The sequence below is a fragment of the Synchiropus splendidus genome, chromosome 1 (assembly GCF_027744825.2).
Source record: "Synchiropus splendidus isolate RoL2022-P1 chromosome 1, RoL_Sspl_1.0, whole genome shotgun sequence".
Classification (NCBI taxonomy): Eukaryota; Metazoa; Chordata; class Actinopteri; order Syngnathiformes; family Callionymidae; genus Synchiropus; species Synchiropus splendidus.
This window is the reverse complement of record NC_071334.1, coordinates 30,961,918-30,976,902: the sequence shown is the minus strand read 5'-3', so window position 1 is coordinate 30,976,902 and position 14,985 is coordinate 30,961,918. Positions and strand designations below refer to the sequence as shown.

At 39.8% G+C, this 14,985-nt stretch overlaps 3 protein-coding genes and 1 non-coding gene across 10 annotated transcripts; 2 read left to right on the top strand and 2 right to left on the bottom strand.

The window, feature by feature from the left end:
* Positions 1–3: 3 nt before the first annotated feature.
* On the bottom strand, positions 4–7,142 carry plbd1b (phospholipase B domain containing 1b). 5 transcript variants are annotated; one of them, XM_053857009.1, is made up of 12 exons: positions 6,811–7,142; positions 6,592–6,739; positions 6,038–6,257; positions 5,313–5,396; positions 4,988–5,129; positions 4,761–4,901; positions 3,676–3,820; positions 2,937–3,137; positions 1,927–2,067; positions 1,684–1,869; positions 1,490–1,596; positions 4–1,041 (listed from the first exon to the last, which is right to left on the bottom strand). In XM_053857009.1, exons 2-12 carry the CDS (start codon positions 6,653–6,655, stop codon positions 844–846), a joined length of 1,629 nt encoding a protein of 542 aa, XP_053712984.1. In that variant the 5' UTR covers positions 6,656–6,739; positions 6,811–7,142; the 3' UTR covers positions 4–843. The 5 variants fall into 5 exon arrangements, with proteins under 5 accessions (XP_053712984.1, XP_053712975.1, XP_053712993.1 ...); XM_053857000.1 differs by having other exon boundaries at positions 6,592–7,142; XM_053857018.1 differs by having other exon boundaries at positions 4,761–4,877; positions 6,592–7,142.
* trnar-ccu (transfer RNA arginine (anticodon CCU)) lies at positions 6,790–6,862 on the bottom strand. Its single transcript has one exon. It is a non-coding gene; the product is annotated as a tRNA-Arg (tRNA).
* On the top strand, positions 6,984–10,409 carry cby1 (chibby homolog 1 (Drosophila)). 3 transcript variants are annotated; one of them, XM_053857126.1, is made up of 5 exons: positions 6,984–7,150; positions 8,559–8,657; positions 9,050–9,155; positions 9,461–9,573; positions 9,642–10,408. In XM_053857126.1, exons 2-5 carry the CDS (start codon positions 8,580–8,582, stop codon positions 9,708–9,710), a joined length of 366 nt encoding a protein of 121 aa, XP_053713101.1. In that variant the 5' UTR covers positions 6,984–7,150; positions 8,559–8,579; the 3' UTR covers positions 9,711–10,408. The 3 variants fall into 3 exon arrangements, with proteins under 3 accessions (XP_053713101.1, XP_053713083.1, XP_053713093.1); XM_053857108.1 differs by lacking the exon at positions 6,984–7,150 and adding an exon at positions 8,224–8,321 and having other exon boundaries at positions 9,642–10,409; XM_053857118.1 differs by lacking the exon at positions 6,984–7,150 and adding an exon at positions 8,268–8,406.
* Positions 10,410–10,793: 384 nt separating this feature from the next.
* On the top strand, positions 10,794–14,690 carry pdap1a (pdgfa associated protein 1a). The gene is made up of 6 exons (XM_053857082.1): positions 10,794–10,879; positions 11,629–11,711; positions 11,786–11,863; positions 12,302–12,426; positions 13,357–13,508; positions 13,580–14,690. The coding sequence occupies exons 1-6, from the start codon at positions 10,867–10,869 to the stop codon at positions 13,612–13,614; spliced, it is 486 nt and encodes a 161-aa protein (XP_053713057.1). The 5' UTR covers positions 10,794–10,866; the 3' UTR covers positions 13,615–14,690.
* The last annotated feature ends 295 nt before the right edge of the window (positions 14,691–14,985 follow it).

Sequence of the window (14,985 nt, the reverse complement as noted above, 5' to 3'; positions counted from 1 at the left end):
ATATGATTTTCAATCATTTATTCTTTTCTTCTGGTGGCATAAGAGGTTGTCACACACAGCACTCCACCTTAACCCATTTGAGTAAATTCCTTAATCTCACCATCCTCTTCATGGCATCCAACCACATTCATTTATCTCATTTATCTCCCTTTAGCTGGTTTCTCCATTGCTGGCATTCTCCATCCATGTCTTCCGTCTGTCCTCTCATGTACGAAGCCGCTCAAACTGTCCTCCGTTAACTTGAAATCTTTGTTTCTTGTTTTTTCATTGAAATGGATTAGCAGAAAATATCAATACAACTGCCGATTACAGACAAAGTAATGAAGATGGAGAACACTGAGAGAGAGTTTTAAAAAAAAAAAAGAAAATTAACTATCTTAAACCACCTAAGGATATGAATCTAATAGCATGAGGCAGGAGGTTGGGAACAACCAAACATTACAGGAAAAATATTTAGCTTTCAAAAAAATAAATTGAATCCTGACCGACTTTTAAGGACTGCATAAGGATCCCATCGAGGACCTGGAATGTAATAATGTTAGGGTTGTCATAACAAGATATTTAATCCCTCAACACAATACCATATTCTGGAAAGCACATCTAAAAGTAACTGACATAATATCACATGTCTGTAATAATAATAATAATAATAATAATAATAATAATAATAATGTCCACTATACAACATCTTTCTTCATGCATACTTATTGAATAAGTATGGTTCGAGACCTAAATAACATTTATGTTAAGACACAAATAGCTGTTTATATTAAAGCAAATCAAAACTATTCCAAGACAACAATAGCAAGACTGGCCCGTCCGTCCTCAGAGTGTTCAATGGGATTAATTCTCATTTCTCGGCTCCCCCGCACTGATTAGCGTTGGCTTCATGGCGGTGAAGCTAAAGTTGTACATGCGTGGGAGACCCTGATGAGCGGTGAGGTTGAAGGATTGCCACATGAACGGACGTAGCCCCCCCTGTGTCGTGGGGCCGTTTATGGCCTCTGAGGCCAGCTGGAGAGCCATCTGGTAGTCAGTAACCTGTGCCATGAATCAGGAAAGAAGAGGCAATGAAGAAGAGGGATTGACAGGAAAACAGTGGTCTCAGTAATCATATTATAACAAATTCAGTCTTGCGATGTGTTGTCTTTTATGAGCCTAGTTAGAGATTGTATGTGTAATTTCTCACTTCTTGTGTTAGTCAAATGTATAGACTAAGTGGAAGAGAAAAAAAGACCACCCCAAGGGATTAGAGTTTTGCCCCATAGTTTCTTTCCAATATGGGAACAAGCATTTTTATCTGGCACAGTTGAAATGGCCCATGAATGAGTTAATAAAATCCAGCCTTCATTCTGGAATAAAATGGAAATGGTTGTGGAGGAACAAACAAATATTGCATGTGTTCGTTTTATGGATGATTAACAATGAAATAAACAAAATGTGGTCTCTCGTTCATCCTGTGGATAACCATGGCAGGATTAGAACTTACCTTGGTATCATAGCAGCCTCCTGGACGTGGATTCCTCTGCCTCAGGTCATTGCGGCAACAGATGGTCTTGCATGGATGGCCTTTTGAATATGGATCCCTTTTGAAGTCTAAGACATAAATGGGTCGGGTGGCCTCAGTGGTTGTTTATTCCCAGCCCTGGAGCTTTTGAATATTCAAATACTTCTATCACTTACTGTTGTATCTCATGATGTGTTTGAGGGAGGCCAGGTCATGCACTTTGGATTGGTCTCTGCGCAGAATCTTGGCCCTTGGACAGAGATCATAGGAGAAGTCTTCTCCGTGCCTCTTCCACATCACCCCAAACCCACTCTGCGTGTAGATGTCCTCATGAAAGGGGATATTGTAGGAGGGCCAGTATCCTTTGGAAGACGATGATTCAGTGAACAAGACATTCCTCCTAAGACAACGTGTCTTACCTCTGCGTAGTACGCCGCTCTGGTCAGAGTATGTCACCTTTCCAGGAATCTGCTCAACAATAGTCAGCGCTCCATCCATGATGCTATGACCCAGAGAAACCCTGCTGAGGTCCACCACCATGTACTGGCTGTTATATGTACCTGACATTAAAGGAGGCCGGTTCAGTTTATAACACACACAGAAAATAAATACAAGTTGACAATGACAGTGCTTCCACTTTGTATGTTGCTCCGCTTTCAGTCCTTACAACCAGATTATTAGGGTACTAATTTTGCAGTGGTATTGCTTTTATAGCACTTAAATTGGGGCTCTGGCATACATCGAAACCAAGCTGCCTCTTTCACACTAATGTCAGATGAAACAGACAAGGCCATGGGATTCATCTATTTACTCGATTTACTTTTCAACCCAGACAGACTAGTCTGTCAAATGATTAGCAACAAGGCTGACGAAATACGTAAACTCCAAAACAGGGGTGTCCTTGACACCTCTGAGGTAGGTAGCATCATCATCATCAGTATTGGAAACACATCAAGAGGCTACTATCCTCAACCTCCTTCTTTTGTTGACAGTCCCTTAATTTGGTAAACAACAGTACGCATGTCTCTTCCCCTCCTTCAGATCAATAACTGTTCCGGAAGTGAGTGAAGGGAGTGTTGTCTGACTCAAGAACACAGCGTCCTCCGGTCCTACATCAGCGTGAAGGACAGCAGGGACAGGACAGTCATCACACTATTGCACGTGACAGATTAGGCGAACACATCTGATTGAGAGTCTCCAGACCTCATATCTAGCCGAGGTTAATGTTTAATATCACACTGGCAGCCTCATCTCCATCTCATCCATTATTTCTACCCCCGATCTGTGAAAAATGGGGCTTTTCTTCCATGAATCTGCTCGGCATGATTGATGACAGTTATTACAAATGACTCTTATTTCATAAAATATGTATACATGTTCCACCCCACCTGGAAACAAATTCTGGAAGCTATTGAAATAACTAGTGCACCTGAGTTGTATTTGGAGAAGATTTGGGCCCACTGGTTTCCAGTGTGAGCGAGACTATTGGCCAGTCGAACCCTCTGCCAGGCGAGCAGACTGTATGGACTCAGCCGGGAGAACAGGGATGTATTGAAGACACTGTTGGAAGTCTGTGTCATTAGAATTCCACTGCCAAGCAGGTAGAAGTCATCCAGGGACATCATGAAGCCTGGTGGATGGGAGATAAGGTTTTAACACAGAGAACAAAAACATTTTTTGGGGAAAAAAAGCTGAATCAAATTTTGAAAACAAATGTTTGTTTGAAGAGAAAGCAGATTTCAAGGACTATAGGGGTCGCAGGACAACCTTATCGCTCATTTGAATGAGGACAAAGCAACAGCCTTCACGCTCTAAAAATAGATCCGTGAAAGTACTTGGATATTGATGGAGCTGTAAGGCGATTTGTTCCGTAAATCTTCTTCATAATTATTCAACCTCCTCTGAGTCACCAGCCAGGAAGATGACTCCATACACACTCACGCTGCTGGATATTTCATGGTCTTAAGCTGTAGGGCTTTGCACAAGAATTACTTTAGGTAGAGATTGTTCAGTGAGGATTTGATTTGAATCCTGTGTGTTTGTATGTCCCTAGGTGAGAATGACCTCCCTTGGATTACCAACATGAAGTTCATCTCTCTTATGCTTTGTTGTGAACACATTAAGACTATATCTTCTGTGGTATGACTTCGTAATGTGTGTGGGAATACCGGGGTAGCTGCTGAAGGATGTCTTCCCTGTGGCCACATGTGCGTCAGAGAATCTGAAGTCCCAATGTTTATAGATCCGCATGGTGGCTGCATAGTTGTACCAGCTAGAGTGGCCCAGCAGCAAATTCTCAAAGCCTGGCAGGACCTGTGATACACAGTGCTCAAGTCATGAAGAATTCCTCGTTTTATAATTCTGCTTCTTATATAATGACTCTTGTTTGACTTGCACACTATCAATGTTTTCGCACAGTTTTTTTCTCCATTATTCATTTAATAAAATGCACTGTAGTCTCAGTATGATAGGCTATTTCAATTCAGTTTGTTATTTGATTGATGTAATAATATAAAACATTTCCACACTACTCTTCATTGCAATTATATTTGTTTAGGTAGAAGTTTTCGATTGAATAACATCAATTAATTTGATTTTATTTGTTTTTACTCTTGGTCTCCAATATCCAAAACGCTTAGCATTGTGCAAATATGTTTCTTTTTTATGACTGTTCACTGTGTCTGCGAGTTAATAGCTATTAAACGAGCCTTTAGCGCCCTCATCTGGTGAAAAAAAATCTGTCACTTGATATGATAAAATGGCTCTTTTTGTTGTACAATAAAATTTATTTTATGCCAATAACTGTCAACACTGCGCATCACTGTATTTGATAATTAAACTTCGCCTTGCTTATGTCAAACGTTTCATTCATTCGTTTGCTTGTATGAATTGGTAGTTATTTGACTCATATGAAATATAAATATTTGCCACAGGATGACGGAGGTAGACATTTAACATGTCCCTATTCACACGACAGTATCAGATGCTGCTGGTTTTCTCTAGCTCTTTACTGAAAGTTATCCTCGTATTGAATATTAAACAAAATAATTTCATGGCAAGTCACATGCTTTCATAGGATAAGCCAACATCTTACTGTATGATGGTTAATTTATGTTCGTACTATTAGACATGGTGTGCATTAAAGTGACTTTGCTATGTATTATAATAATCCGCACGTGAGCTCATATACAATAAAGAGACCCTATAATTAGGTTTAATGAACCCTCTCATAGTTTGGTACTTTGAGTCTGACCTTTATGAGAGCCGTGCAGTGACCCATTCCTGGCATCCTGAAAGGCCTGTTTGAGGAGTTGGAACGGGGTGTCAGAGCCGGGACCAGGTCCAGCAGGTCACCGACACCATTCAGAAACTGAATTGCAAATGCAGATAGAGGCTTGGCAGGAAGGTCAAGTGAGTGTTAGAGATTAAATGAGCAAAAACTGAGATAATAGCCCTTTCATCACTTTAGTATGAACACACCTCCCTGTGTTTACTTTTGGCCCACCGAGCTGCTCCAGCATGGAGACCATCCAACTGGGCCAAGATCAATCCCAGGTGCTTCCAGAGAGGATCTCCATTGCTCCTCAGCTTTACCTGCTGCCGCGCCCACTGGTTCTGTTTGCTGTGGACCATTGAGACAGTTGAATGGTCAAGCAATATGTTCCCAAAATCACATTTTTGTATAAGCAGATCAAGTTAAAATCCAACATCTCATGATGGAAATATGAGGTTTGCTGCGAAGGGTTCAAAGAGAGGACAGTGAATGTGACAACCACTCACTCACACACAGTAAATGTGAACACACCTGAGGAAGATTTTCAGTGGATTCACAACCTTTTCATCCTTAATCAGCTGAGGAAACATGTTTGAGTAATGGGTGAACATCTGTCTGCAATGAGAAGAGAAGATGATTTCCGTCCAGTTTCTTTCAATCGACCAACAATAAATAAACTGCTTACATGTGCCTCGCTCATTTAAAGAGTAAAGAGTTCAAAGTTTTCCTCCTGAATCATGACTATCAGGTACCTTTGACATCATGATTTATTCTTCTCTGTGTTAAGAACAAGTATCTCCACTATATCCTGATACAATGATGGCTCCAACTGTAAATAAATAAAAAAGTTGCTCCATGACCTTGATTTTTTCGGCACACATCACATAATCTGCAGTGGCCCATTGAAGATTATTTATGAAATCATGGTTCCTGCTTCAGGCTAAGCTTATCCTTACTGTGTCACACAAAATGAACTAATCCCCTCTCTTTTATTGATCTCTGGAATGTCACGTAAAAATGTTTTTGCAGAATCAACTTTATTTTCTATTGTTCTGTGTTCTCTAGTGTTTTGTTTTGAGGGTTTTTAAGCAGATAGAGACGGTGACCAACCATATTTTAAAATCATTGTCTATTTAGTTTTAGTTTTTTTTAGTCTATTAACAGGTAACAGATTATCCATAACATTTTTGATGTTCTGCGTTTTTTTATTTTTTTTTTATCTACACCAAATTGTGCGGACCTTTTCTTTTACTCACTTAGCAGTGAGGTAGCCTTCAAGGTAACCAGCCAAGAATAATGTGGTCTCGTCTTCTTGGGCGCCGCCATAACCTGCAGTGATCTCTAGGACACTCCATCCAGAGAGGAGCAGGGTGTCATTGAAGTACCCATATGCTCCCCCTGTGGCCTCCATCACCCCTTCCTTTAGGATGACACTTTTCTGGGCAGGATCCCAGGTCACAGTGGCCCTTTGCAGTGCTGCGGTTGTGAGAGGACGGGGTAGGTCAGCGGGTTGAGGTTGGATAACACGTATTATGTAAGTAATGCTTCAAGCAACATCACAAAACAGAATTAGCTTGACAAAACATTGGATTTGAGCATTTTGTTTCAGTGGATGAAATTATGCATATAGTTGCAGATGTTGCAAATACTGGTTTTAATTTCTGAAAAAAAGCATAAATTAAATAAACTGAAATCAAATAAAGTACAGAAAAATAATAATGTATCAAAGTGACGGAAGTGGCAGATAAAATGTGGTCACTGTAAAAACAGATTATATTCATCTTTTTTAATGAAACATAAATTTACTCACTGTACGTTTCAGCCGAGGAACTAAAATGTAGGAGAAGGAGTGCGAGTGATTGAAGCGGTCTCATATTTGAGGCGAGTTAAAATCCATTGATCAGATGCATTCGCCGAAGGCGACGACGATGTCGAGTTTGCGTGATAATCCGTAATAACTGTAAATAACAAAATTGCGATATTTAGAACAAATTCCACAAAAGGAAACCACCCCAGATGGGACTCGAACCCACAATCCCTGGCTTAGGAGGCCAGTGCCTTATCCATTAGGCCACTGGGGCTGCGCGGCGATGGGCGTGGCCAAGATGAATAATATTCCTCCGTCAGAAAGGAAAGGATTTTATGACATCGGTCAATGAACAAGTTTTTTTTTTGTTATTATTATTGCAAAGTCACCAGAATCAGAAGAAGGACACCGACAATAACATGACCCCGAGATGGCTGTTGGTCCTAATGACTTTCTGTCATCCAAACGGAAAACAGCCGCTTGGACGGACAGAAATCCTGACGTGCCTCGGCGTTTGTCACGGAGAAAATGAAATGGCTGAAATGGGAGTGATGTAAAAGAGGTATGGTATGATTATGCAATGAAATATGTTCTAAGTGAGCTTGTAAGTCCGAGTGTGGAATTCTAACAATGAAAGGTCAATAACAAAAAGTAATAAAAAAAATAAGAACTAAGTCAGACAAAGGTCATCATATTTTTCACATGCCTTGACACACTGGCATGTTTATGTTGTGACAAATGAATTTGCAACCAAGTCTTCATTGTTCATTTTCTAGCAACCATGTTGTGGAGTTGAGCCGAAGAAAAGCTAGACTTCTCAGTATCATTTCAAAACATCTGAGACCAATGTATTACTCTGTTTAAACACATTATTGAGAGGAACCCATTTGTTCTTTTGGAGCAAAGGGATGCAATTCAATGTGCTATGGGGCCACATTGTCGACTGTCAATCAGACAGAAAAAAAATAGTCATGAATTCCTCTTAAATGTGTCACTTTAACAATATAAAACAAGAAGAAAATACAAAAACGTTTAATTATGGTATGACATGTGTTTAAAAAATGTTATTTGATTATCTATATATTTCTGTAATTATATTTTCGACAACCTCTGCTTTGGTGGCTGATGGACAGAATTTAAAATAAATAAATAAAATTAATACCTGGCATTTAGAAATTGAAGAAAAAAAGTAAAGCAATTTGGCATCAAATCAAACTGGGGTTTTTCGAGGCAAAAATGCGTATTATAATTAAGCTATGGTGAAAAACTACCTGCACTGAACGACTACAACTACTACTATTGCTACTACTACTACTACTACTACGACTACAACAACTACTAGTACTAATAATAATAAGTAAATCCGCGAATTTCATGTGTGAAGGTTATCTAATCATGGTAAGGGTCGCCTTAAACCCTTATTCCGTCTCTTCCGTCTTCAGTTTCCATGGTGACGGTGTTTGGACGATACCATGGGTCTTTATTAGGGTGTAACGGTTTTATATTGAAGTTACTTGCGTGCCAACAAACCATGAGTCCTAAAACATGAATATTTCAAAGTACAAAATGTGGATTCATTTTAAATGGTTTTTGTTGCAGACTTCGTCGAATACGCATTTAAGTTTTTGTTTTGAATGTGGAACTTTCGCGCATGCGCTGTCCCAAGAATGATTTGTTGACGAGAACTCGCCACTCCGACCATCATCCCAGTCGTTTAAATAATCCTAATGGAGGTAACTGCTGTAGTTATTGATAAGAAGTGACGTCAAACCGACTAACTCTCTCTCTCGACCCTTCGTTGAACCGTTTCATTTCCAGGTCAGGTTCTAGTACTAACAGATGATTCGAGTTAGCCTCGTAGCATTAGCCTTTGAAAGGCAAATAAATGACGCCGTTGCTGTGGTTACAATCGGGCATGAAAAAGAATCATTGTGTTAAATGGTCTTTTTTTGTATGTTCTTTTTTTTAAGGATCTTAAAAGGTCACTTAAGATGCCGCTGTTCACAAGCACGTTTAATCCAAAGAAAACTCCTGACCGCAAGTCTGCATCTTTGTCCAGTCTCCATACGGTAAGTTCGACCACATTGGCAACTCCAAAATAACATGTAAAATGTAGTTATTTGGACCTCTAAATACAGTTTGATAGCTTCCTTGGTCAAACGGGTGAATATGATAGTAGTAAGGATGTGTTGGGTGGATTTTCCCGCGGAGTGGGTCGTTAATCCTACCGTTAATTCATCGTCACATTTATCAGCCATGAGAATGGTGGGACATGTTTTAATGGACTCAATGAAACACTGTGGCTAATGCTTATCATACATGTGTGTTATTAATGCATTGACTGATGTCTTTGGCATATCATTGATTGTAGTAAGGTCTGGTTTTGTTCTACAGCCAAAACTTTTTTTTAAAATCACACAGCTGAACTGGACAACATGCATTTCTGATGCTTCTGTTTTAGTTGGATCGTTCCACGAGAGAAATGGAGCTGGGTGTGGAGTATGGACCTCCAGTCATGAACATTGGGGGCCAGACTTGGAAATTTGAAGATGGCAATTGGACGTCGGGTATGAATCAATGACAAGGGATGCCATTTTAAGTTGTTCAATCTGGCGTGGTTTTAAATTGGATTCATTCTGTTGATCAGAGCACACAAGCTAGTTCATTGAGTTCACAGATTGTCTTGTGTTACAGACAACTGAAGAATATAATGCTGAACTAACAATGAAGTTGAATGTTAAAAAAAACTGCTAATGCTAAGCTGAATGAATGCATTCTTCCAACATCCCTGTGGTGTTTTTTTATCCAGCCTCCATTGCTCTGCCTCTGAATAGCCAATGTTGTATATTTTTCTGTATAATTGTTTCACCAGAATCAGGTGGAGGTGGATCTGGGAGAGAAATGCAGCGACTTAAAAAAAGAAATCTCCAACTAGAAGAGGAAAACAATCTTCTAAAAGTCAAAATTGAAATCTTGCTGGATATGGTAAGTGTTCTAGATACAGTATGTGAAACAATCAAGCTTAAATAACTGTGGAAATATTTCTTCTCTAGCTAACAGAGTACCACTTGTCTGAGGATGACGACGGGGATGTAAAATCTCATCTTCAAAGGAAGAACTGAAAAAAATCTTATCACCTTCCTCATAGGAAGCTTTTTTTGTGAAATATTTTTTTACAACTTATGTATGGCTGTTGCTCAATAATAATGAGCTTGCTTGAATGTGTGACCTCGGATTTTATAATAAAATATATAATGAAAATAAAAAGTCCAACAGTCCAGACATCTGTTCAGACAAAAGAAATGTCAAATTCTCTTTCATGTACTCTGTAACCATTCTGAATTGTGTGATTTATTTTTCAATTTTGTAACTACTTACTGAGGTTTTTTGAAAGTTGTGTTTCTTAATGTTTGAAAAATATATTCTTTCTATTTTGTATCACCCATTTTCAATGTTGTAGCATCTATAGTAGAGCCCTATAAGATACTGAACATCCGTTTCCATTGTACATCACATGTTGATGTTCAATTATTTAGTCAACAAAAACATCAAATGGAAATAAAAATCAAGATGGTGCAACCCTGTAATAACTTTGATAGGAACTATGCCATTAAAAGTTTGACAGTGCTATATGTAACGCACAGCATCACAATTGTGTTTCCCTCTCATTTAAAATCCGTTGTCCATAATATTTTTCTGTATTGTGCTTTTGCTTTGATTCATATTTTCGTTCTATACAATCACAACGTTTCCATCGTCTTTCATGGGTCGCTGTTGGACTATCCCCCTGTGGTTTCTATCAGGCATGCTTGAATTTACTCCAAATACGGTACAGTATCATCTCAACCTGATTTACTTGTCACTCTACTTTAACATAGTTTTGAAGAGGTAGAAGAATTACGAATTATGAAACATTTTGGATCTAGTCTGTGTTTGTGGCTCTAATAAAGCTGGTGAATGCACTTACCAGAGAACAGGCCAACCTTTTAAAGTTTTATTTTCCAGTTTTGTTTAGTTAAATAGAGGATATTTTCTCTCCGATTTAAACTTTACCAGTGAATCTCATTGAAAACTAACTTCTAGCATGAAGTCAGCGCGGGCCTCTGTATAACGCAAGTGTGACGTAACCGGAAGTTCACAACTGCTGTAGCTTTGACTTCTCACCGACAGCGGGAGACACGAAGCGGTTTCTAGCTAGCGCTGTTTTCGAGCTCGTAAAACCGTCTGCTGCACTTTTGACATTTCGTTTGAAGCTAGCTATCTCTGTCAGCATTCACGATGCCGCGAGGTGGTAAGTATTCGCAGCGAAACCATTGTTGATGTTAGTAACTCACAGAAGCATAGCATGCTAATTGTTAGCTGAATCCCGCTGAACTCACTTGCTAAGTGAGTTTTAGCATGCTAACTGGCCAGTGGACTGGTCGAGAGAGTTTGCGAGCTACCGACTTATTTTCTTTTAATATGTAGACCCATCATTCGTTCAAATGCTACTTTTAATGCCGGTCTATCTATTAATGTCTGTTAAACCGGATAGAAAAACATGACAAACATGTATGTCTGTTGATGGCCTCTACCATGTGCCCAGAAACGCCGTAGGATTGTGCGTTCACTTTGTAGTCATGTTGAACCAGTTCTACTCAAACAATCGTTGGAAAAAAAATGGTGTTCGCTGTAGTGTATAGGCTGCGAGATTTTGACGCAAATTAAAGAGGCCGGGACGCATGACCAGCTGTCATGTTTGAAGTTGAGACTAGCGTTGGCTCGATAGCGACAGATACTGTCTTTGCGCTTTTATAGGTCAACAAAGTCGACGTTTTGGGACACAAACCTTCCGCTTGAAAAGTTGGGGATGCGTTACTAACTAGATGCTGTGATTCTACGTAGTACTCCTAAAGTGAAACAACTGTTGGACGCATGACACTAAACCCTGTTGGAATCGAGTCTTGTAATGTTGGAGACCGAAGTATTTTTAAAATTGAGTTCAAGTACATATACATCTTAGAAGCTTATATGTTGTCATCGCCCACAACTGTGCTTCAGGTAAAAAAGGCCATAAAGGCAGAGGAAAGCAGTACAACAATCCAGAAGAAATTGACCGCCAAATGAAAGCGCAGAAAGAAATGGTAAGAGATGCTGCTCTTGTTATTGTTAGTAGTTGCTGACAGCCTGTTTTGATGTTGTGATGTGTGCTTCACAGAGAGAGTGTGGTGCCAGTGCTGAGAAGGAGAGCTCTTCAGAGTCTGAGGAGGAGAGTAGCAGTGATGAAGAGTCTGAAGTGGGTATAACTCAAGCCCAGCAAAAAAAGTGTCTAGATCTCTTACAATTTTTGTCCATGAAAAAGTGTCTGACAGTAGTCAAAAAGACTGAGATAAGTATATGTCAAGCAAGTTTAAGAATAATGCACCATAGTGTTGAAAGTCAAAAAATTGAATGAACAGAAGGTTTCCGAGTTGAGTTTAGCTTCTGTAACTCTGCCTTTTTGATTATATCAGTGATATATGTGTTACATGTTTTTAAATGTACTGATGTACTGTTAGCGATCCAACTCCATGCATGACACTGTTCAAAAACGTTCTCAACGTTCTATTTCACTTATATGTACATCATATATGTACATCTAATATGGTATTGTCTAACTCATGTATTGTCCAATGTTTGGATGAAATTCCTTGTTTTCATCAATGTGTTACTGACAGTTTGCTTTTATCTGCAGTTCAGGAGAAGAAATGGTGTGCAGGGTCTAATCGAAATTGAGAACCCCAACCGCGTGTCTCAAAAGAACAAGAAGGTCACTGAGGTAGATGTAAATGCTCCACGAGAGTTGTCTCGCAGGGAAAGGTGAGGGTTGAACACTTGACACTGGGGATGCTCCGATCTGTGCCGACCACCGATACTGATCACATTGATTGACAATGAATTTGTGCTCAAAATGATGAGATCCTGTGTGTACATGTTGAGAAAAAAATGAACTTTAAATCATTTTAATTCAGACATGTTTTTATACCTTTTCAAGTTTACAAAAAGAGAAGTTTTTCTGAATGCAGCAATTATTCTGTCAAAAAGACAACTGAAAAACATTTAATTCTATGTGAGACATCGCAGGTGTATATCTATCTCTCTCTCTCTCTCTCTCTGTCTCTCTCTCTCTCTCTGTCTCTGTCTCTGTCTCTGTCTCTGTCTCTCTCTCTCTCTCTCTCTCTCTATATATATATATATATATATATATATATATATAAAATGTGTGAAATATTTACATATGGTAGTGGGACGTAAATGACAGCTGAGAAAGGCTGGTCATGTAGCTGTTATTTCTTGGGCAATTAGTCTGTCATTCTGAATGTCACCCTCGGACCGGCGGATGTTGCTAACAGTCAGCTGCGCTAACAGCCTGCTGCTGAGGAACTAGCTGTCTCACTTTCATGAGCCCGGAAAACTCTGTGCTCCGCCAAGTGCTGGAGCTTAAAATAGCATATTGAATTTGAAGGTGCTTCCCAGCACAGCAGTTTCCCGTGCTCCACATCAGACATGCCTGATTGCTGAGTGAGCAGCGAGTAGGGAGGAGCGGACGCATCACAACAGTTGTCAGAGCGACAGCTGTCACACGTGATCAGTTGTTGTGATCTACAATGACAGGTAGCGATGGGCTTTTACAGGTCACGCTGAAATCGGCCGATCACGATTGGTGACCGATCGATCGGAGCATCCCAACTTAATACACTCTGATACTGTTGAGTGAAATTATCATGGGCTTTCTCTCCTGTCTCACAGAGAGGAGATTGAGAAGCAGAAATCTAAGGAACGGTATATGAAGCTTCATCAGGAGGGCAAGACTGATCAGGCCAGAGCTGACCTGGCTAGACTAGCCATCATCAAGAAACAGAGAGAAGAGGCTGCCAAGAAGAGAGATGAACTCAGGAAAGGTCTGCAAGTTTCACTGTAGTTGCCTTTCACCTGGTTGTTTGACGTTCAATTTAAAACTGTTTCTCCTCAGAAAAAGAAGCTGAGGAGGCCAAAGGGAAGCACTAGTCCATATCCGAAAATGTCTACATGTGCATCAGTCTCGACAGGATGGAGAGGGGATGAAGCAGGAGATTCTGAGAAACACTCTGAGGAAATCATCATGTGGGATGCCAGGTTACAGGTGCTTCTTCTGTCTCCAATTTGAAACCAGAGGTCACGTGGGTCTTCCAGAACAGTGTGGTCAACGCAGGTAACACGGGTGACGCTACGCAAGATGAAGAGAAAGGCATCATTTGGGAATTCTCTGAAGTTGAGGACTGCAGGTTTGCCCAAGTGTTTCAAAGACTCTTTACTCTTCTGCACCAACCATTTTTTAAAATATCGATGCTGCTCAATTCATGTCTGCTTATTCATGCATTTTTAGAAAACCTACTGGTGTCATGCCAACAATCATGAGAAGATGACGTGTACTTTTACAGTACGTCTCACGTGTTATTTAGAAACTGACGCTAATGTGCTAGCACTTGAGGGGGGGGGCAGAATTATTAAGACCGTATGATTTTGCTCTGTCAATATTTGAGAAAAGTACAATTTTAAAACCACCATTCTGAACTTGATGCGCAACAGTGAATTCAGGCTCTCTTCAGCCCAGAAGGGCTTATCATCTCTTACCCAAATCTGTATACTATGTTGGAATTCTTTTCACGTGGTACTCCAAATATGATTTCCATTTCACGGTCAATGCCCCACTGTAACTGACATTTCCCGGTTCTGATTGGTCTGTCTTCATGCGATTGTCTTCTGTTGCCTTCTCAACGTTTACATGAGACCAACTCACTGTCTATCTCCAAGACTCTCACCATAGCCTCAGTCCATTTGACGTGTTGCAGTATTGCCTATATTTCTAAAGAATGGATCGGTATTTACTTTCTCTACCAGTAAGAATCGGATGGCATCAGACATTGTGACTCCACATCAATGTGATGGAAACTCAGAGTGCACTTACACTTGTCCGCCAGTAGATGGTATTGCAACTAGCATTTGAAATTCAAATCTTCAGAAACGTGATCAGAGCATTCCTCAATTCTTCATTCATACATTAGGGAATCATCTTAAAACAATAAAATAATTCAAAAGTAAACTGGTTTTGTGCGAGATTTGTTGCTGACTACATTATTTTTGAGTTGTGCATAAATGGTAGCAATAATTCTTAAAGTCTGCCTACAAATCAGTGGCCTCTTCAATGTTTAAAGTTTTCGTATCGCGTCCTCTGTCTTGGCTTAAGACCACCTACTGAATGGAGAGAGGGAAGTATTTAATGGCTTTAAATTACGTCATGCCTATACAATAAAAATAAGTAATTCCACCACGGTATCAAGACTATGATCTGTGGTTAATACATGGAGTTTCTGTGACGCTTTGTAGCTGTGAAAGAGT

Excerpts from the sequence above, each read along its gene's own strand:
- plbd1b (XM_053857000.1), bottom strand. The coding sequence starts at position 6,655 with ATGAGACCGCTTCAATCACTCGCACTCCTTCTCCTACATTTTAGTTCC. Across the intron at positions 5,130-5,312 it reads CCACTGAAAATCTTCCTCAG|CAAACAGAACCAGTGGGCGC; the intron begins GTGTGTTCACAT and ends AATGGTCCACAG. Across the intron at positions 2,068-2,936 it reads CTTCTCCAAATACAACTCAG|GTACATATAACAGCCAGTAC; the intron begins GTGCACTAGTTA and ends CTTTAATGTCAG.
- cby1 (XM_053857108.1), top strand. Across the intron at positions 8,658-9,049 it reads CTTTGTCCAGTCTCCATACG|TTGGATCGTTCCACGAGAGA; the intron begins GTAAGTTCGACC and ends CTTCTGTTTTAG. Across the intron at positions 9,574-9,641 it reads TTGAAATCTTGCTGGATATG|CTAACAGAGTACCACTTGTC; the intron begins GTAAGTGTTCTA and ends TTTCTTCTCTAG.
- pdap1a (XM_053857082.1), top strand. Across the intron at positions 11,864-12,301 it reads GCAGTGATGAAGAGTCTGAA|TTCAGGAGAAGAAATGGTGT; the intron begins GTGGGTATAACT and ends TTTTATCTGCAG. Across the intron at positions 13,509-13,579 it reads GAGAGATGAACTCAGGAAAG|AAAAAGAAGCTGAGGAGGCC; the intron begins GTCTGCAAGTTT and ends GTTTCTCCTCAG.